Source organism: Octopus sinensis, linkage group LG5, assembly GCF_006345805.1.
Source record: "Octopus sinensis linkage group LG5, ASM634580v1, whole genome shotgun sequence".
Classification (NCBI taxonomy): domain Eukaryota; kingdom Metazoa; phylum Mollusca; class Cephalopoda; order Octopoda; family Octopodidae; genus Octopus; species Octopus sinensis.
In genome coordinates this window covers 20,316,945-20,339,054 of record NC_043001.1, presented here as the reverse complement: position 1 = coordinate 20,339,054, position 22,110 = coordinate 20,316,945, and the positions used below count along the sequence as shown (strand labels likewise).

Genomic DNA, 22,110 nt, shown 5'->3' with positions numbered 1-22,110 from the left:
CAAGTGTTTGAGAACAATAAGTGATCTACATGACAAACATTAACTCTTTATTCATATGAAGTAAAAATTTTCTTTTTGTATACTTATAGATTGAAACAGTACACTTTAGTACATAAGGATAAAATGTCACGAAGTAGCACTAAATAGGAATCAGCAGGTTTATGTAGTCTTTCTGTAATATTTTTGATTATCACAGCAGCGAGCTGGCAGAAATGTTAGCACGCCAGGCGAAATGCTAAGCGGTATTTTGTCTGCCATTATGTTCTGAGTTCAAATTCCACCAAGGTCGACTTTGCCTTTCATCCTTTCGGGGTCAATTGAATAAGTACCAGTTACGCGCTGGGGTCGATATAATCGACTTAATCCGTTTGTCTGTCCTTGTTTGTCCTCTCTGTGTTTAGCCCCTTGTGAGTAGTAAAGAAATAGGTATTTTGCCTGTCTTTATGTTCTGAGTTCAAATTCTGTTGAGGTCAACTTTGCCTTCATCCTTTCAGGGTCGAAAGTACCAGTTGTGTACTGGGTTACATCTAATTGACTGTCACTCACCTTCAAAAGTTTGGGCCTTGTACCTAGAGTAGAAAAGAATATTTTTGATTATCAGCTACTTGTGAGTACCTCTGGTTCTATGACCCAAAATCATGAGCTTTAAATAGTTCATATTTAAATTATAACCCACAAACAATTACAACTTAGAATTAGAACCGTTTTGTAAGAAGTTATGCTCCAAAAACCAGTTTAATATGCCAGCAAATGAAGGGCTGAAGTAGGATCTTCTATGTAGTCAATCAAGCTGCTAGAAATAGCAATCAAATCTGTCAAAGGCTACATTAAATAATGTGGTATTTAAAAAAAATATAGGGTGGGGGGTCACAACTGGAAAAATCTTCGATTTTAGGTTTACTCATACAGGGTTGACCTGGGTTAAACAATGAAGACAAAAACAGCACCCACTAAATGAAAAAGTGAATTGTAGTTATTTAAACCCTCTAAATTCTTAATTATTTTCACAATTAGTCAAAACACGCAGAGGCTGATTAGTTAGGTATCTGTTCATAATAGAATACAATACACCTGGGAATATTATAAACAACAAAGACAGTCATTAGCAAAGGGCAATTATCTGATGAGCTTGTGGGTCAAAGGAGCAAGTGTGTTAGTCATATCTGATGGTAAATATCATTTTTTCCCTGTTTTGATACCCCTTTGATACAACTTTAGGGTTGCAGGCAGAGCAGCTTGTGTTATGCTCAACAGTGCTCTGTGGTAGAGACTGCGCTCGATGATTGGTCTGCACAGCCACACCAGGAAGTGCAGATAAACCCACCACCTTTTCCGGGCTACACCATCGTCTCTCGAGACGGATGTATGCCAAAGAAAGGAAAGGCTCTACATATAGTAATCCAAGGGATTATAAGTGAGGAATTAGGAGACCAGAAATTGGGATCAAAGTCATAAAAATTCTCCAACATCCAGCTGTTCCTGAAAAAAGGAGACATAAAAAAAATCATCAAATTTAGCCTGATTTCTCTGTATACGTGCACGCGCGCGCGCGTGTGTGTGTGTGCAAGGCATTAAAATAAGGATGGTGAATTGTACATGAACAAAGCATCATCATCATCATCATTGTTTAACGTTTGCTTTCCATGCTAGCATGGGTTGGACGATTTTGACTGAGGGCTGGCGAACCAGATGGCTGCACCAGGCTCCAATCTTGATCTGGCAGAGTTTCTACAGCTGGATGCCCTTCCTAATGCCAACCACTCCGAGAGTGTAGTGGGTGCTTTATACGTGCCATTACAATTGTATATACAATGTATTTTCTTTAAAACTCTGTCCGACATGTGTTTCTACCACATAGATATCCTAGGGTGTGATATCCAGTATCATCCTGTTGGTTCAGTTGCATTATGATTTCGTCCAAGGTAAACATATCCATGCAGCTTTATTTAAGTTGTTACTATTACGAGTCTTTGAAACAAACTGAAGTATATAGAATAGCGATGGTCTTTTTCAAAGTATATTCTTTGTATACCTCTGCTAAACACACACATCCTCCACCAAAAATATGCATATATAGACTAAAGTGTGAAAGAGGGACAGGAACAGATATCTTGTTGTAGAGGAGATTGTTATACCTGCTGAAAAGTGAGAAAGGACAGTAGAGATGAAACGTCAGAGCATATTCTCAAAGTACAAGAGAACAGGGTCAGATAATTGAGCAAAGGTCGGATGGGTGGATTTGCAAGAGCGAGAAGGTAAGTGACAGAAAGTTAGAAATGGGCATGGATACATTGAAACTCCGACGTCTGGCGGCTGACTTGGCAGACACCCATAAAATTATTAACCATCTTACAAACAATAACTCTGAGCACCTTTTAAAACTCCACCCGTCTAACACCCGTGGACATGTTTACAAAGTCAGAAAACAGCACAGCTCCCATGACTTTCGGAAACATTTTTTCATGTTAAGAGTTGCTGAAGCATGGAACAAACTGCCGGCATCAGTTGTTAGTTGTCGGAGCACTGCATCCTTCAAAACTTCCATGCTTCCTGAGATTCGCCAACACTACACCTGATTTTCTCCCCTCCATACACACGCAAGCATGTATCTGACTCATACACTGTTCACTTCTCAGACATTTGTACATTACTGCATATGCTTTATATGCACTTTTGACAAGTTGTGGTGCACCTGAGCACTGTATACAATAATTTCATTATTATTATTATCATTATTATTATTATTATAATTATTATTATTATTATTATTATTATTATTATTATTATTATTATTATTATTTATTATTATATGTTTGACTTTTGCTTTATATTTGTACAAGTTGGCTCCAAGTCTCACCCAGAGACCTCAAGAGACAACAGGTTGGAAGTTCATGTTGTTGTTATGCCTAGTGTGCCATATATTTGTTTTTGTCTTTTTGGTGTTGTACTAGTGAATGTCCAAAAAAAAAAAAACCGAAAATTATTATTATTATCATTATTATTATTATTATTATTCAGTAGTTTTATTTTTATAGCGTGCTTTCACTTCACTACCGAGCGCAGCTCTGTGTGCCTTGGGTATGTGCTGTGATTTGTTGTGATGCTCTGATGGTTATTGTATGGGAAGTGTTCTGCGTAGCATGTGTGCAGTGCCTAGTAGTGCAATTTTCTGTATGTTATATGTGTTTGTAAGTCCTGGTGTTTTTGTTATGTATTTGTCTGAATATTTTTTTATCGTGCCTAATGCACCTACTATTATTATTATTATTATTATTATTATTATTATTATTATTATTATTATTATTATTATTATTATCATTATTATTATTATTATTATTATTGTTATTATTATAAGATGAATGTAGTGGATAGGGAACACATGTGAATGAATATGTTCACATGTATTCATGTATATCCATGTAAAATCAATTTATCAAACAAAATTTGCAAATCTGAAGAGTTACATTCCTTTACATTAAAAGATAAATTTAACCAAAGAAATAGAGATTGATAAAATAAGTACTCTACTGATAAAATAGAGTACTCTACTCTATCAATATTGATCTAATAGATCAATATTAATATTGATCTATTAATAGATCAATATCATCTATTAAAACCATTGAGAGTGATGCTCCAGAATATTTGCCCTTCTATGATAGAAATTAGTACAAGAATAAAGGAACATTATATTAATTTTTTCTTTTTTTTTTCTATTCTTCTTTTTGGAATAGAGCTTTTCCAAGAAAGAAAAGACAGGTCATACAGGTAAGTACTGAAAATTGTGAAGTTGAAATTAAATAATTCTAAAATTGTAAAATCTCAACAAGAGATCAGAGTAGTAACTATACTAACAAGTAAAGTCGATCGCCACATCAAAGTGGCTGTTCCATGTTACTACTAGTTTAACCCCTGACAGATCTTCTGCCAGCTGGTTACGTGTGTTACTGCACCCATTATCTAACTCTCACATCTCTGTAGGAGAAGGCTTATCTCTCTATTCCACTTACAGAACTTATGTCTGGGTGTTTACAAATTTGCATTTTGTAAACAATGTTTTGAAACTGTCCATGTTTTCGAAAGGAGAGATCTGACTCTTTTCAACCATAACGTCTACCAATTTTGATGTATTTTGTTCAAACTTGATGCCAGCATTACTTAGGACTCATGGGATCTTTGACTGCTTTAAGTTCTCCAAAAACGAAAAAAAAAACAATCAATCATCGTTTAACGCCTGCTTTCCATGCTAGCATGGGTCGGACGGTTCAACTGGAGTCTGGGAAGCCCGAAGGCTGCACCAGGCCAGTCAGATCTGGTGGTGTTTCTATAGCTGGATGTCCTTCCTAATGCCAACCACTCCATGAGTGTAGTGGGTGCTTTTTATGTGCCACCGACACAGGTGCCAGATGAGGCTGGCGAACGACCACGCTCGGATGGTGTTTTTTTACGTGCCACCGGCACGGAGGCCAGCCGAGGCTGGCACAATGAGTGGAAAAAAATCAATAAACCGATTCCTTATGGGATTTCCCAATCAAATTGTCTGCAAAATTTCAGCCAAAAGTTTACCAATTTCAACGGATTTCACTCAAATTTGATGTCGATGTTACTTAGTTTGCTTTGAAATAAAGAGCTTGATTAGCTTAATAATCCTAACTTAATCCCGAGCAAAGCTGGGCTATACTGCTAGTATACAATATATATTGCTAGCAGGATGTGTGAACCCCTACCATCCTCTAGCAGACAACAGGACAATATATTGCTGACTGGAGCAGACCTTGGTTATCGCTCCGGTGCTCGCGACTGAGGTTAAGCCAACCAGCTTTAAACTGAGTCAGTCTTGCAATCCTATTGTTTGCTAGAGGATGGTAGGAGTTCGCTCCCCCTGCTAGCAATATACAGGGTGTCCACAAAGTCTGGGTACATGGAGTAAATAAAATCATAAAAATAAAGAATTAAATATAAGAAATAGTAATTTCTTAAAGTATGTGTCAATCTCCATGTGGGTACATGGAGTAAATAAAATCATAACATAAACAATTGAATATAACAAATAATAATTTCTTAAAGTATGTGTTAATGCCCATGTGGGTACATGGAGTAAATAAAATCATAACATAAACAATTGAATATAAGAAATAATAATTTCTTAAAGTATGTGTTAATGCTCATGTGGGTACATGGAGTAAATAAAATCATAACATAAACAATTGAATATAAGAAATAATAATTTCTTAAAGTATGTGTTAATCCCCATGTGGGTACATGGAGTAAATAAAATCATAACAAAGAATTAAATATAAGAAATAGTAATTTCTTAAAGTATGTGTTAATGCTCATGTGGGTACATGGAGTAAATAAAATCATAACATAAACAATTGAATATAAGAAATAATAATTTCTTAAAGTATGTGTTAATGCCCATGTGGGTACATGGAGTAAATAAAATCATAACATAAACATGTGTTAATCCCCATGTACCCAGACTTTGTGGACACCCTGTATATTGTATATAAAAGTTGCAGCATCACACTGATAACCAGTGGCCAGAAGACTGACCTGGGGTTAAACATGCAGTAACACGGAGCAGCTACTTTAATGTGGCAATTGACTTTACTTGTTTGTATAATTACTATTCTGATCCCTTCTTAAAGATTTTGCAACTAGCTATTTTGCTTTTTGCAAATCAGTGACTGATTTTGCAAATCGGTCACTTTGTTTACAATACATTGCTGGCTGGAGCAGATCCTAACTCTCACTGTGGTGACCAGGTGCTCATGGTTGAGGATGAGCCAGCCAGCTTGAAACTGAGTCAGTCTCGTGATCCTGTTGTCTGCTAGAGGATGGTAGGAGTTTGCTCCCCCTGCTAGCAATCTACACATCTCTATATATAAAAGTAAGGTTGTGTGCTGTCTGTCTCCTACGATTTAGATTCCTAACTACTCCCACATTTTGCGGTGCAGTTTAACCAAAACCGGGTATCTTATAGTCGTGATTCATATCGAGCCCTTCTGGGTATTAGCGTGCGTCTTCGATGAGTCTATGATTTAAAAAAAAATTTACCATCAATTTTTCCCATTTTTAATGCATTTTTGGCATATATAAGGGAAGTAACTCTCTAAAAATTTATTATTAAATCTCAGAATGCAAAAAGCTACAGTAACACCCCCCCTTGTGGTTAGCCATATTGAGATGGCTATTATACTTTACATCTCTAAAAATGCTTATATAGTTATTTCCCTTACAAACCCGAGCAACGTCGGACGATACTGCTAGTTGTATATAAAGCATGCAGTGTCGCACCAATAACCAGCTGGTGGAAGATCTGCTTGGGGTTAAACTAGTAGTAACATGGAACACCCCCAGCTAGCAATCTATATATTGTATATACATAGGCGTAGGCGTGGCTGTGTGGTAAGTAGCTTGCTTACCAGCCACATGGTTCCAGGTTCATTCCCACTGCATGGCACCTTGGGCAAATGTCTTCTACTATAGCATCGGGCTGACCAAAGCCTTGTGAGTGGATTTGGTAGACAGAAACTGAAAGAAGCCCGCCGTATATGTGTATATATATATGTGTGTGTGTGTGTATGTGCTTGTGTGTCTGTGTTTGTCCCTCCAACATCGCTTGACAATCGATGCTGGTGTGTTTACGTCCCCATAACTTAGTGGTTCGGCAAAAGAGACCAATAGAATAAGTACTAGGCTTACAAAGGACAAGTCCTGGGGTCGATTTGCTCGACTAAAGGCGGTGCTCCAGCATGGCCACAGTCAAATGACTGAAACAAATAAAAGAGTAAAAGCATGCAGTGTTGCACCAATGACCAGCTGGTGGAAGATCTGCCTGGGGTTAAACGAGTTGTAATAACAGGGAGCAGCCACTTTGATTTGACAATTGACTTTACTTAATTCTAAAATTATTTTATTGAAATATTTTAATGTTGAAGTATGTCACATTATGAAATTGAAATATCATCATATTTGGATACTCGAAATTTGAGATGCATTTCATTTATTTAACCTAATTTAAATCAAAATCAAAAATCAAAATTAAATTCGATGACTGGCGTCCATGCTAGTGGGGTGCAAAGAGCACCATACAGGTATGATCATTGACAGAACGGCCAACCGGTTTCTGTGCCAGTAGCACTTAAAAGGCACCATTCGAGCGTGATCGTTACCAGCGTCGCATTACTGGCACTCAAGCCCTGTGCTAGTAGGGTATTAAGAGCACTATCCAAGCATGATCATTGCCAGAGTGGCTAACCGGCTTCCGTGCCGGTGGCACGTAAAAAAGGATACCATTCGAGTGTGATCGTTACCAGCATCGCTTTACTGGCACCCGTGCTGGTGGCATGTGTAAAAAGATTCGAGCAATGTCATTGCCAGTGCCGCCTGACTGACTCCATGCGGGTGGCACGTAAAAGCACCCACCACACTCTCGGAGTGGTTGGTGCTAGGAAGGGCATCCAGCTGTAGAAACTATGCCAGATCAAGATTGAAGCCTGGTGCAGCCATCTGGTTTGCCAGCCCTCAGTCACATTGTCCAACCCATGCTACCATGGAAAGCGGACATTAAACGATGATGATGATGGTGATGAATTTAATTAGGTTATGTACCTGACTGACCGAATGACTTTCTATTTCAAATAAATAGCCCTAACAATTACTACCTTTGTGGAAATAGGAACCAGTTTTAGCCCATGTGTGCAGATATATAGAGAGGTCCACATATAAAGTATCTCAGGCCCCAAAATTACATATATATGTTGAATAGATCTAGTATCAGCTTCAATGTTGAGTATTCCAAGGATTTGTTCAAAGAAACTATTTATTGATGCCAGTACCACCAAACTGGCCCTCATGCCGGTGGCACGTAAAAGCATCCACTACACTCTCAGAGTGGTTGGCATTAGGAAGGGCATCCAGCTGTTGAAACTCTGCCAAATCAGATTGGAGTCTGGTTCGCCAGACCTCAGTCAAATCGTCCAACCCATGCTAGCATGGAAAGCAGACGTTAAATTATGATGATGATGAAAGTAAATGGCTGTGTATTCCACAGACACTCATCCTTTTAACCATGTAATCCTTACGTAGACATTTTGTGTGCATGTGTAGGCATGTAGTGTGTGTCTGAGTGTGCATGCGTGTATGTGTGTGTGTGTGTGTGTGTGTGTGTGTGTGTGTGTGTGTGTGTGTGTGTGTGTGCATGCATGTATGTGTGTGTGTGTGTGTGAGAGAGAGAGAGAGAGAGAGAGAGAAGGCTGGTCCTTTGTTATAAGTACAATTCATTCAATAGACTTCTACGTTGTTTTTGTTCACTCAGTTCCCCTCAAGTAGTCTTGAGTAGACGAAAGGTTATCATAGAAGACTGTGGTGACGTGCAGTGAGACTGAACCTAGCATTTCATGATTCTGAAGCAAGTTTCTTAATCACACACAATAAAACATACATATATAATAAATACAGGTATGAAGTAATATCAATTAATCAACTTAGAATTCAAACCTTAGAATTAGGTTACATAACCTAATTTACTGATAAATAAATGAAATGCATCTCAAATTTTGTGGTGGTTTGGAATGGTCATTACTCCAATAATAATGAACACATGCACTGGTTCAATATCACTTCTTTATGCTTAGTGGCATTTCATTCATCTTTATGTTCTGAGTTCAAATTCTATTGAGATCAGCTTTGCCTTTCATCTGGGTCAATAAGATAAGTACCAGTTGAACACTGGGGTCAGTGTAAATGACCTACCCCATCACCTAAATTCACTGACCTTGTGTCAAAATTTGAAACCAGTATACCTTATATATCTTTTATCTTTTACTTGCTTCACTCATTGGAATGCAGCCATGCAACTGGTTAAATATCTAACCAACTAACTAACTGATCATTTATTTAATGTTGTTTCCTTGTCAAAGTCCTATTCACAAATACATCAATGACATGCTCTCTCTCTTTTCAAAGACTGCTTTGAGGTCTGTCTGAGAATTAGTCTTATGCTTGTCTGTACGTATGTAGATGTATGATTGCTTACAAGAGAATGGAATGGGTGAAAAGACTTTGACAAATAAACAATCAATTGATAGTTTAGCCACCACATTAAACAAACAATTAGTTAGAGCTTTAGTTAGATATTAACCTGTTGACTAACAGCAAAGAATTGTATTTATCATTATTGACTTAATGACCCTCCCAAAACACAAGAATTCACAGCAAGAATCTTGCAAAAGTATTCTAATAAATTATGCTTAAATTTTTAGGATTGTTGCTGAAGACTCTCTACCAGAACTCTAATGTGGCAATCATAGTTAGTCAAATACCTGAAGGAGTGGCATATATCCAAGTTTCTTTGACTAATTCTATTTCCTTTGCAAACGTTTCTGTGGTAAGAATTTAAATATTTTTGTAGTTAAAACATTTTCTTTAATGTAAAAATCAATACCCATTTTTATTAATCATGTCTTTTATATCAAATAAGATGAACTTAAACCAAAACCTTGTGAGTGGATTTGGCAGATGGAAACTGAAAGAAGCTCGTCATATATATGTATATATCTATTTTATGGGGAGCTGACCAGAGGGGAAAAGCCACAGAAAATACTATAGAAGCTTTGGAAACAGATGTGGATAACTGGGAGACATTGGCTGAAAACAGTGCATCATAGATTGTTAAAAATAGATGTGATGTGATGTATGTATTGGCAAGATATTTCAAATAAATCAATGCAAAAAAATGCAAAAACAAATCCTTGTAGAATTATTATGAGTGAGTTACATCTTTCTATGATGAAGAACCCATCCTATTGATGAATTAAGTACCAGTTCAAAGAACTGGAGTTAATCTTTCTATATATAAAGCTGAAGTTGTCTGTGTATGACAGGTTTGGTAGCCTTCAACTAACACTATCTCCTCCCAGACCCTGCGGTGCAAGTTGACCAAATTGAGAGTATGATAGAAGAAGGCTTGCTCTTCATTCCGTAGAAGATAAAATTCAAATCGGACCATGTTAACACCAAAAATTATTTACATCAAAAAGGTGCTTTTTTTCTATGAAAATCTATATTTTTTACAGTTCACTTAAAGAGAATAACAAGCTACATAATGCAAAATTTTTACTTTTCGAAAATTCCAATCCTAAAGGGTCGAAACAAACCCGAGCAACGCCGGGCGATACTGCTAGTATAATATATGATTAACTAAAACATCCAAAAGGCATTGCTTCAATATGATCACAATCCAAAGACAGAAAGCAGTAAAAATACATGGAAACTAGAAAAACACTGCAATGCCATAGAAGAGTTTGTTCAAAACTCATGTGTTTGATGGATTTCTTTGATCCTGTCAGTATTTGACAACAGCCATTATTTGAAAATCCTAGCAATAGGATGTAGAAAGACATAAAAATGCATGGCTATGAAACTGAATATTTCTGACATGTTATCTAATGTATTAATTATCCTTTCAATAAATATTACACAGACAGGAAATAAATAACTGTTATAATTCACCAACTTTAAGAGGCTGTCATTTTGATTTGATCGTAAGAGCGAGGACATTGTTTGCAAAGACAAAGTAGTGACATGTTGACAAATCAATTCTTTGCCAGTCTATCCGATCATTCTACAGTTTTACTATTTTTAAACATTCTCCCCAAAGCATGGCCTGCCACTTAAAACATTTGCAGTGATTTTACTCTCTAAATTACTATATCTTCATAGTTAATTACAAGCATTCCATTAGTACTACAAGTATATAGTCTTTTGATTTAATTTTCTTGTTAAAATTTTTCCCTATTTTTAGAATTTCTTTAAGTCGTTGGTATTGTTATTCACATCATAAAATGGCCTCAGAAATAGCCATGTGTTAGTAACAGTATCGTTCATAATGTAAACAAGCTCCAACATTTTTTTTCTAAAAAAAAAGTTAAATGGAAAAACAAACAAAAGACTGACAATGATAAAATTCAAGCTAAAAGGGTTTTGAGGTGAAACTGTTTACTGGAGAAAAAAGAAGAAAAATCTGAGTTGAAAACATTAATTTGACTGGAAAATTAAAAAACAAACATGAAATTTAGTGACAACAACATCATTAGATTATGTTAGACAAAGAGTGTGAGAAGAAGGAGCACACTGACTTTAGCTACCCCAAGGAGAAGAAGAAGGAATGGATAAGGTGCATCACAAAAGACAGGACTCCTTGTCACCCAAAATTTATTCAAGAAACGTAAAGAGACCTGTGGTAGACCTCTGATTTAGAAAATAAAAAAGCAGCGCTTCTATTATTCCCTTGTAAGAAGATTTGGCAGAAACTTTGGTCCAGAAATGGCAAGACATGTGATCCATCAATTGGGCTGGGGATATAGAACCACGTATCTTGTCTTTAAGACCAAGAATTAATTGAGGGCTCAGATAAACCTGGTGAACCACATGCCAACTCACAGACTGGTACTGTAGTATATGGATCTCAAGAACACAAAGATCATGGCCAGATATTAGCATGAATGGTGACTCCTGGACTGTGGCAACTTTCGTGCAACAGTGTTGACTTATAGTGAATGTGGAGTCGACTTGTTGTACTCATTACATGTGGTCAGCAGGGAAAGGTGGGTGTATGAATCTCTAGGTCCTGATGACTTTCAATGACCACTGGTCTATCCTGGAGCCATACTCTACGAAGTTGGCCAGTTTGGCAGAACAGCACAGAAGGGCAAATTGCTACATATGTGATAGCTAGGACACATGTGTAGGTTTCCTGAATAGAAGAATAGGGAAAACAGAAAGAGAGAGAGAGAGAGAGAGAGAGAGAGAGAGAGAGAGAGAGGAGAGAGAGAGAGAGAGAGAGAGAGAGATAGGCAGACAAAGACAGACAGAAAACAGAGAGATTAAGTGTGTGCATCAGAGAGAGAGAGAGAGTAAGAGAGAGATTGTGTATAGAAGAGAGTGAGGGTAATATGAGAAAGGAGCACCAACAACAGCAGCTCTATAGGTAAATCTTTGGATTTTTAGAGCGCCACTTGTTGCAGCTTCAGTCATAGACAGAGAAGAAGCAAATGAAATTGCCTCATCCTCATTGCCATCATTGCCAGACAATGATCCAAGAAGCTGAGGAATCCTTTCCTTTTTTACATAACTGAGCTGAGATTCAATACATGAGTTCTGGGGTTGAAAACTTCTGCTGTTAGGGCAGTGTAATAGCAAACTGGGATCTTTTCGCTTTGACCAGCAGATATTTAAAATAATTTCTTTGTAACTAAACACTTTTAAACTTCATATACTGGTAGAATGTGTTTATAAAACATATTTTTCTCTTGGCTTTCTTGAGAAACTTCTGTAGTTTGTAAGCTATTTGTTCTTTAATTTCTTGCATTTTGGCAATTTCAACCAATCAATGACGTCTATTGAGGTGAATCCAATTTGTCTGGATCGTTGTCAACAACAATTATTTCCAATGTCATATGAAATTGTCCCTGTTATTTATGAGAAAAAAAGATACCCTGTGGCCATAAACTGAGGGGTCACTCACAAACTGTATACAGTACCAGACAAAATGCTGTGTGTTATTTAATCAGATCCCTCCCTGTTTTAAGTTGAGCTGAAGTTCTGCTGAGGTCGATTTTGAATTCTGTTATTCCAGGGCTAATAAGACATGTGTTGATATTAGCCAAAAATCTGAGTAATAGTTGGGTCCAGCTTTGCCTGCGATTTCTAATAAGTTGATTGTAAGATTGACTATTTGTTCTCTCTGATTTTTTTTTATCTTGAATTCTCTTAATCCTCAATCTGTTACTGTTCTTACAAATACATGATCTTTTTTTTTTTGCATAGATTTTAAAATTTCATTTTTTATTCATAGTTATTTTACTACTTCTAACACCACCACCACCACCACCACTACCACCACCACCACCACCACCACCACCACCACCACCACCACCACCATCACCACCACTATCACCATCATCACCACCACTGCCACCACTGCTGCTGCCACCGCCACCACCACCACCACCACCGCCACGACGACGACGACCACCACCACCACCAACATCATCACCACCACTGTCACCATTGTCGCCACCAGCACCACCATCATCACCTCACCAGCACCAGCACCACCACCAGCACCACCACCACCATCACCACCACCACCACCATCACCACCACACCAACACCACCACCACCACCACCACCACCACCACCATCATCGTCGTTGTTGTCATCGTCATCTTTAATGCCCATGATCCCTACTGGCATGGATTGGACAGGTTAATAGGATCTGAAAAGTCAAAAGACTGCATCATGCTCTATTGTCTACTCTGGTATGGTTCCTATTGCTGGATGCAATTCCTAAAGCCAACCATTTTATACTGTTTATTCTTATATTCACTAAACTTGACAGTGTTTGAACTGTGAGATGATTTTTTTTGTTTTTTGTTTTTACATTACTAATTACTAATATCATCACAATTTAATAATTACATCATATCTTTTTTTGCTTGATAAGACTGCTATCGGTCACCATTTAATTTTTATCTGAATGCTCACATACCGATTCACCTTTTAATTATAACGAGATCAGTTTTTATCAATAAATCATAAATTTAAAAATTAAGTCAATAACCAGGTTATACAAAATTTCCCCAAAATTTCCCCAAAATTTCCCCAAATTTCCCCATAGGCGCAGGAGTGGCTGTGTGGTAAGTAGCTTGCTAACCAACCACATGGTTCCGGGTTCAGTCCCACTGCGTGGCATCTTGGGCAAGTGTCTTCTGCTATAGCCCCGGGCCGACCAATGCCTTGTGAGTGGATTTGGTAGACGGAAACTGAAGGAGGCCTGTCGTATATATGTATGTATATATATGTATGTGTGTGTGTGTTTGTGTGTCTGTGTTTGTCCCCCTAGCATTGCTTGACAACCAATGCTGGTGTGTTTACGTCCCCGTCAATTAGCGGTTCGGCAAAAGAGACCGATAGAATAAGTACTGGGCTTACAAAGAATAAGTCCCGGGATCGATTTGATCGACTAAAGGCGGTGCTCCAGCATGGCCGCAGTCAAATGACTGAAACAAGTAAAAGAGTAAAAAAAGAAAGAGAGTAAACATTTTTGCTATAGGAAAATTCACCATAAGTGATTTCATTTTAACCCTTAGAACCCAAACTGCCATATATTCCCAATATATTGTAACCCTTAGGACCCAAGGCTGTCATCATCATCATCATCATCGTTTAACATCCGTTTTCCGTGCTAGCATGGGTTGGATGGTTCAACCGGGGTCTGGGAAGCCAGGAGGTTGCACCAGGCTCCAATCTGATCTGGCAGTGTTTCTACAGCTGGATGCCCTTCCTAACACCAACCATTCCGTGAGTGTAGTGGGTGCTTTTTATATGCCACCGGCACAGGTGCCAGGGGAGGCTGGAAGTGGCCACGATTGGTTGGTGCTTTTTACGTGCCACCGGCATGGAAGCCAGTCAAGGTGGTGCTGGCATCAACCACGTTCGGATGGTGCTTTTTACGTGTCACCGGCACAGGTATCACAACTACAATTTCCATTTGATATTTATTTTGATGTTGATGTACTTGACTCAATAGGTCTCCTCAAGCACAGCAGGTCATGTGCCACCGGCACAGAAGCCAGTCAAGGCAGCGCTGGCATCGGCCACGTTCAGATGGTGCTTTTTACCTGCCGCCGGCACAGGTATCGTAACTACAATTTCCATTTGGATGTATATTCTCAAAATGCCAGTGTCTTCATTTTGTTACACACTATAGAAATAGCCACTTGAGCCACTTAGCAACCAATCAGTGAGTGTGTTATTTTGGGTCTTCGCCATACATACTCTATCATGGATTCCTTATTTCATGCTTGAATTTTGCCAAGAATGTCTTCAAACTGTGTCAGTGCTGAAGAAGCACCAGCTCAGATTCTTGGTGATGATGAGAAGGATTTAGATGAGTCTGATTACAGTAGCAAAAGTGATTTTGAGCAAGAAACCAGCAAAGAATTGCCCAGCAATTCTGACAGTGATCAAGGTGAACTTGTACATAACGTAGACAATGCTGCAGTGCATACTCAAATGCCCCATGCTAATAGGAGGGTGTGGCCTTAGTGGTGGGTATGACAGAGGCTTGATGGTGGTAGTAAATATGAATATTCCTGCGCCCTGGAGACGAGATATGGCTGGTTTTACTGCAAGACTGTTTAATCCTAACCATCCCACAGATCCAAAAGATATTCATCATCATCATCATCATCATCATCATCATCGTTTAACGTCCACTTTTCATGCTAGCATGGGTTGGACGATTTCACTGAGGTCTGGTGAACCAGATGGCTGCACCAGACTCCAATCTGATCTGGCAGAGTTTCTACAGCTGGATGCCCTTCCTAACACCATCCAGCTATAGAAACTCTGCCAGATCAGATTGGAGTCTGGTGCAGCCATCTGGTTCGCCAGACCTCAGTCAAATCGTCCAACACATGCTAGCATGGAAAGTGCACCTAATATAAATGGAGAAAGTGGTACCCTAGCTTTCCTCTCCCTTTTCGGGGATAATGTGCTTTGGGACATTTTGGTTAGAGAAAGTAATAAGAATGCCACATGTGTCAAGGCTGCTAAGCCCAATAACTATGCTGCAAAAAGATGGTATGACATGATAGTAAAAGAGATGAAAGCCTTCTTTGCTTGTAGAGTTGCTGCAGAGATGTTAGCTCATAAGGATTGGTATGAACAGTACTGGCGTACAAAAGGCAGCTTTTTGACATTAACTCTAGGATTTGGGCAGGTCATGGTAAGGAACAGGTTTTTAGCTATATGGTCAATGTTACACTATGTCGATGAGGATGATCCTAATGTAAATAAGAAAGACAAAATACATAAGTCACAGCCAGATATTGGTTATACCTTGCCAAGGTTTCAAAAGCATTTTGTGCCTGAATATGAGATGTCTTCAGATGAAGGTATGATTCTGACCAAAAACGCTTTATCCATAAAGACAAACCCATCCATTGGTGCTTGAAGACATTCCTGCCAACAGACAGTGCAAATGTTTACATTGTGAATGTTGAAGTGTACTCTGGAAGGAGACCAGATGCCTGAGCAGTTGATAATTTGGGGGTAACAGGGACTCTCGTAGTGCAAATGATAGAAATGAGTTGCGACGTCACAGGTGCCAATCTGTATCGGCCTTTGCCTTGGATAACATCAGTGGCATGGAGAGGGGATGCTGGTATGCATGCTAGCCTTCCACAAACAATCTTGCCTGGAATTGTGCCTCAGAGGGTAACTTTCTAGGTGCAATCCCATGGTTATTTATGACCGAATGGGTCTCCTCCTTTACACATCAGTTGAGCTTGCAGAAGGTCTTTTCCAAAGTGTCCCAGAAGACAAAAAGGGGAATCAGTGATCTGATTGGAACATTACAGTGATAATATGGATAGACAAATGCCCCATATATTTCGTTTCATCAATTTATGTGGATTCACCCATGACCTCAGCCACTAGGTATGATTGTAATGAACACAGAAAGGTACCTGTCCTCTGTTCCATAGCTGTGAAGAATTACAATAACTTCATTGGAAGACTAGAAAAAATGACCAAAAGTGCCAACGCCATTACAAATGGCCTTGCCGATTAGTGATGAAGTTCTTTATGTGGACATTATATAATGCCTATGTTTTGCAGGGATTTTACAAGCCCCACCTCCAGCCTAACAAAAGAACTTTCACGTTCCATGCTTTCTTGGATAAGCTTTGTGTGAACTAATCGGTGTTGTGAGGGTCAGTACCCATGTGGGACATGATTATCCAGCAACTGCCGAGGATCGTTTGGTTGGCGTTGGTTTGCACAATGTGGAACAAGCTGAACATACAACTACAAACAATTCTTGTGCTGTGTGCATGAGGAAACATAAGCAGGCCAAGAGAACAAATCCTAATCTCTGTATATATAAAGCTGAAGTTGTCTGTGTGGCAGATTTGGTAGCCTTCAACTAACACTATCTTCTCCGAGACCCTGCGGCGCAAGTTGACTAAAATTGAGAGTATGATAGAAGAAGGCTTGCTCTTCCTTCCGTAGAAGAAAAAATTCAAATTAGACCATGTTAACACCAAAAATTATTTACATCAAAAAGGTGCTTTTTTTTCTATGAAAATCCCTATTTTTTACGATTTTTGACTGGTGTGTCGCCATTTTTTGGTGTATTTCAACCAGAAAAATGTTCACTTAAAGAGAATAACAAGCTACATGATGCAAAATTTTTACTTTTCAAAAATTCCAATTCTAAAGGGTCGAAACAAACCCGAGCAATGCTGGGCGATGCTGCTAGTGCTCAATATAAGGACTTGCCAAAACAGTCAAAGACTATTTTCTTGTGTAACCACTGCAAAGCTTTCCTGCTGGCATGACTGGCTCAACGTATTGGAGATAGATTAATGAAAAAATTCTTGAACGTCTTGTATTCTATCATTTTTCACCATTTTGTACCCTTGTGTTATGAAACAAGCATATCTTTTAGCATAGATTCTAAACTTAAAAATTTTCAGTGAAAGCTTAGGGGAGTGCATTCAATTCTTGTGGGTGGTTAGGGTTCAAAGGATTAAAAGACTTACTTTTTTACTTGTTTCAGTCATTTGACTGCAGCCATGCTGGAGCACTGCCTTTAGTTGAGCAAATCGACCCCAGGACTTATTCTTTGTAAGCCCAGTACTTATTCTATTGGTCACTTTTGCCGAACTACTAAGTTACGGGGATGCAGACTCACTAGCATCGGTTGTCAAGTGATGTTGGGTGGACAAACACAGACACACAAACACACACACACACACACACACACACACACATGTATACATATATACGACAGGCTTCTTTCAGTTTCCGTCTACCAAATCCACTCACAAGGCCTTGGTCGGCCTAAGGCTATAGTAGAAGACACTTGCCCAATGTGCCATGCAGTGGGACTGAACCCGGAACCATGTGGTTGGTAAGCAAGCTAAATCTTTTAAATGTTTGATGTAGAATAAAGACTTGGCTATTTAATGTTTTTTATAAAACCTTTTTATCAATCTTTTTTTATTTTGCAAAATGCTGATATAATACACTTTGTCTTATGGTAAATTTTGTGGATACAAAATGACCGGGGAAATGTTTGAGCAAAATTCCTGAAAAAAAGGAAATATGGGCATGAGAAACTGCAATTAAATAAATGTCCAATTATTCCCAATCTGTAGAGCTTTTATCAAACCAGCAGTATTTACCCAGTTCTACTTGCTTCTCTGATAGCAGTGCCAAATATTTGAGATGTTGTTCACAGGCCCAGAAAAAAACTGTTCCCTGATTTTCATTTCCTTGAGGATGTGATCACTCTTGCTTGCCTTTAATCCTCCATAGAATGCTATGATTAGTCTTCTGGTGGCCACATTGCCCTTGACAATATTCCTGATATCAAGTGATGAATCTTAGGACTTTATCTTCACCAAAGAGATGAGCTGTGTGAAGTCATTCCTGATAAACTGTAGTAGGAACCTCTGCAGAGGTCACAGTTCCATGCATGCTATGATGTACTGAATCCTCTGTAAAGAGGGTGTAGTTTGATGGAGGAAAAAGACAATAGAAAAAGGAGCAAACAGGAGAAAGAAATACAGAGACCTTACCTATTTCTTTACTACCACAAGGGGCTAAACACAGAGGGGACAAAACAAGGACAGGCAAACAGATTAAGCCGATTACATCGACCCCAGTGTGTAACTGATATTTAATTTATTGACCCCGAAAGGATGAAAGGCAAAGTCGACCTCGGCGGAATTTGAATTCAGAATGTAACGGCAGATGAAAATACGGCTATGCATTTCGCCCGGCGTGCTAACGTTTCTACCAGCTTGCCGCCTTTTCCTTACAGAGACCTTACCTGTTGACCTAGGTGGGATGAGCAATCACTGTCAAGAAATAAACACATCCTTGCACACTGCCGTCTCTCGTCGAACTTCCCCATGTGCTTCCTGCCCATGCTTGCCCCATGGCTGTTCTGCTTCCGTTTACCTCATCTGCAATCCTCTCCACCAACACCACATAGCTCATCACAGCCCATAACACCACAAACACCACAGAGGGTGTTATGAGTTGATAGACTTTCTAACCAGTGAAATGTAAATTTCCCATAAGAAATAAGCATATACTCCAAATGATAATAAAAATGATTTCTTTTATTTGCCACCAGGGCAATGAATGATGGGACATTACAAGATCAAATTTACAAAAATTATAGAAATATATACAGAACTGATTATGTGTACACACACACACACTCACACACATACACACATACACACACAGACACACACACAGACACAGACACACAGACACATACACACAGACACACAGACACACACACACATAGACACACACACAAACACACACATATACACACAGATACACAAAGACACACACATACACATGCACACACAGACACACACACACACACACCACACACACACACACACACACACACACACACACACACACACACACACACACAAACAGAGGCATGGTAAACAATAGTATAAAAAGGAAATATTTCAAAAAATTTGGGCACAAGAGTAGGTTGGCTATAATAAGTTAAACTGATCTCATTAATTGGGACCAGCTTAATTACTTTATTTTTTTCACCAATTCATGAGATGGGAAAAGCCAAATTGACTCCTGCAAAGGCTGCAGAGTTATGTGAGAAGAGTAACAGCAGTGTTTAATATACATATTAAGAGGAGTCTGTGTATTAATAATGTTTATCTTTTAGAATTAAAGTGAGAAATGAAGTAACCACATTTCCTTTTGTTTTCACAGTCACCAAATCACAAAGCCACGGTTCGAGTCAATTCATCAAAACTGAAACCTTCCCAAAAATACGATGTAAAGGTAATATTTTATATTGTTTTATTCTTCTGTTCGTTTCAGTAATTTGACTGTGGCCATGCTGGAGCACCGACTTTAGTCGAACAAATTGACCCCAGGATTTATTCTTTGTTATTTCTTTATTGCCTACTAGGGGCTAAACACAGAGGGGACAAACAAGGACATACAAAAGGATTAAGTCGATTACCTCAACCCCAGTGCATAACTGGTACTAAATTTATTGACCCTGAAAGGATGAAAGGCAAAGTTAACCTCGGCGGAATTTGAACTCAGAACGTAACGGCAGATGAAATACCACTAAGCATTTCACCTGGCGTACTAATGTTTCTGCCAGCTTGTCACCCAGGGCTTATTCTTTGTAAGCCTAGTACTTATTCTATTGGTCTCTTTTGCCAAACCGCTAAGTTACAGGGGACGTAAACACACCAACATCAGTTGTCAAGTGATGATGGTGGGGACAAACACAAATACAAACACACACATACATAAACACACACATACACACATATGTATACGACGGGCTTCTTTCAGTTTCTTTCTACTAAATCCACTCACAAGGCTTTGGTCAGTCCAAGGCTATAGTAGAAGGCATTTGCCCAAGGTGGCACACAGTGGGACTGAACCCAGAACCATGTGGTAGGGAAGCAAGCTACTTACCACACAGCCACTCCTGTGCCTACTTATTTAATATTTCATATTTAATATTTTGCAGCATGGAAGGTGTTTATAAGCCATTTAAGAAACACACAAAAACTGTTAGATTCACTTCAACATTTAAATTTAATTTACCAAAATCAGATGCAGCACGGAATTTTGTCAGTGAACAGGTTGCGGTCTCAAAGTGACAAAAATAATTTGGTAAATTAAATTTAAATGTTGAAGTGAATCTAACGATTTTTGTGTGTTTCTTAAATGGCTTATAAACACCTTCCACGCTGCAATTGTTTTCCTTCCAGCACACGATCTCAGATCAGGTCACTTACTATGCAAGTACATCTCCGTAATTAAATATTTTATTTAAGAGAAAACACAGGTATGTCTTGAGTTACAAAAGCACTGTATTCCCTAAAATTTATTTTCCTTTTGATATTTTTGCCATGTAACAGAAAGTTTTATCTTACAGAATTACATGTTATGGCACAATTTACGGAATGTGGTGCTTTTGTAATACAGATGTCTGCATTTAAAAAGAAAATTTTCTCTCTGTTTTCAACATATCACAAACATTGGGAATGTCATGGTCACAGACCCTTGTATCTAACTAAAACCAATAAAAATAACAAATACACACACAAGCCAATAACATGCTAGAAATAACAACTGACTATCTCTCAAATCATACATATAAGGTAATCCTACAAAGATTCATTGTGCTTTGAACATACACAATAGAATACCATCACCATCTCTCTCTCTCTCTCTCTCTCTTTTTCTCGCTTTCCGTATCATATTTGCTCTTTCTCTCTCTCTCTCTTTCCCTCTAACGTTTGCTCTCTCTCTCTTTCACTTTCACCCTCTCTCTCTCTCTCTCACACACATACTTTCGTTTTCTCTCTCTCTTCCACTCTCATTCTTTCTCTCTCTATTAGAACAAATCGACTCCAGGATTTATTCTTTGTAAGCCTAGTACTTATTCTATCGGTCACTTTTGCTGAACCGCTAAGTTACAGGGACCTAAACACACCAGCATTGGTTGTCAAACGATGTTGGGGGACAAACACAGACACACAAACATACACACACATACACACACACATATATATACATATATATATATATATACATATATATGACGGGCTTCTTTCAGTTTCCGTCGACCAAATCCACTCACAAGGCTTTGGTCGGTCCGAGGCTATAGTAGATGACACTTGCCCAAGGTGCCACACAGTGGGACTGAACCCGGAACCATGTGGCTGGTAAGCAAGCTACTTATCACACAGCCACTCCTACGCCTATGAGTATAGAGTTTTAAAATTTTTATGAAATTGTTTCCATGGTTAGAAAATGTGAAAAACGAATCATACTGCTGGAATATCTTTTACTGAAATTAACAACATCCACGTGAGGGATGAGCATGGTGCTGGCTAAGTATTTCAAGCAGTTCATCTGGTCTTTCGGATGCTGACCCCCATTCGACTCCTTGGCTATCATTGCTGCCCCCCCCCCACTGTAATTCTCCGCCAACCCCTTCGGGGT

The 22,110-nt window shown here is 38.7% G+C and overlaps 1 protein-coding gene across 2 annotated transcripts in view; it reads left to right on the top strand.

The window, feature by feature from the left end:
• LOC115212051 overlaps nucleotides 1-22,110 on the top strand; it is a 69,645-nt gene that overhangs the window by 21,503 nt on the left and 26,032 nt on the right. Inside the window, exons 2-4 of one of the 2 annotated variants that reach the window (XM_029780860.2) lie at nucleotides 3,735-3,768; nucleotides 9,270-9,394; nucleotides 19,846-19,917. In XM_029780860.2, coding sequence (XP_029636720.1) covers nucleotides 3,735-3,768; nucleotides 9,270-9,394; nucleotides 19,846-19,917 — 231 coding nt within the window. The remainder of the gene's footprint in view (nucleotides 1-3,734; nucleotides 3,769-9,269; nucleotides 9,395-19,845; nucleotides 19,918-22,110) is intronic. The other variant, XM_036503197.1, reaches the window with a different exon arrangement.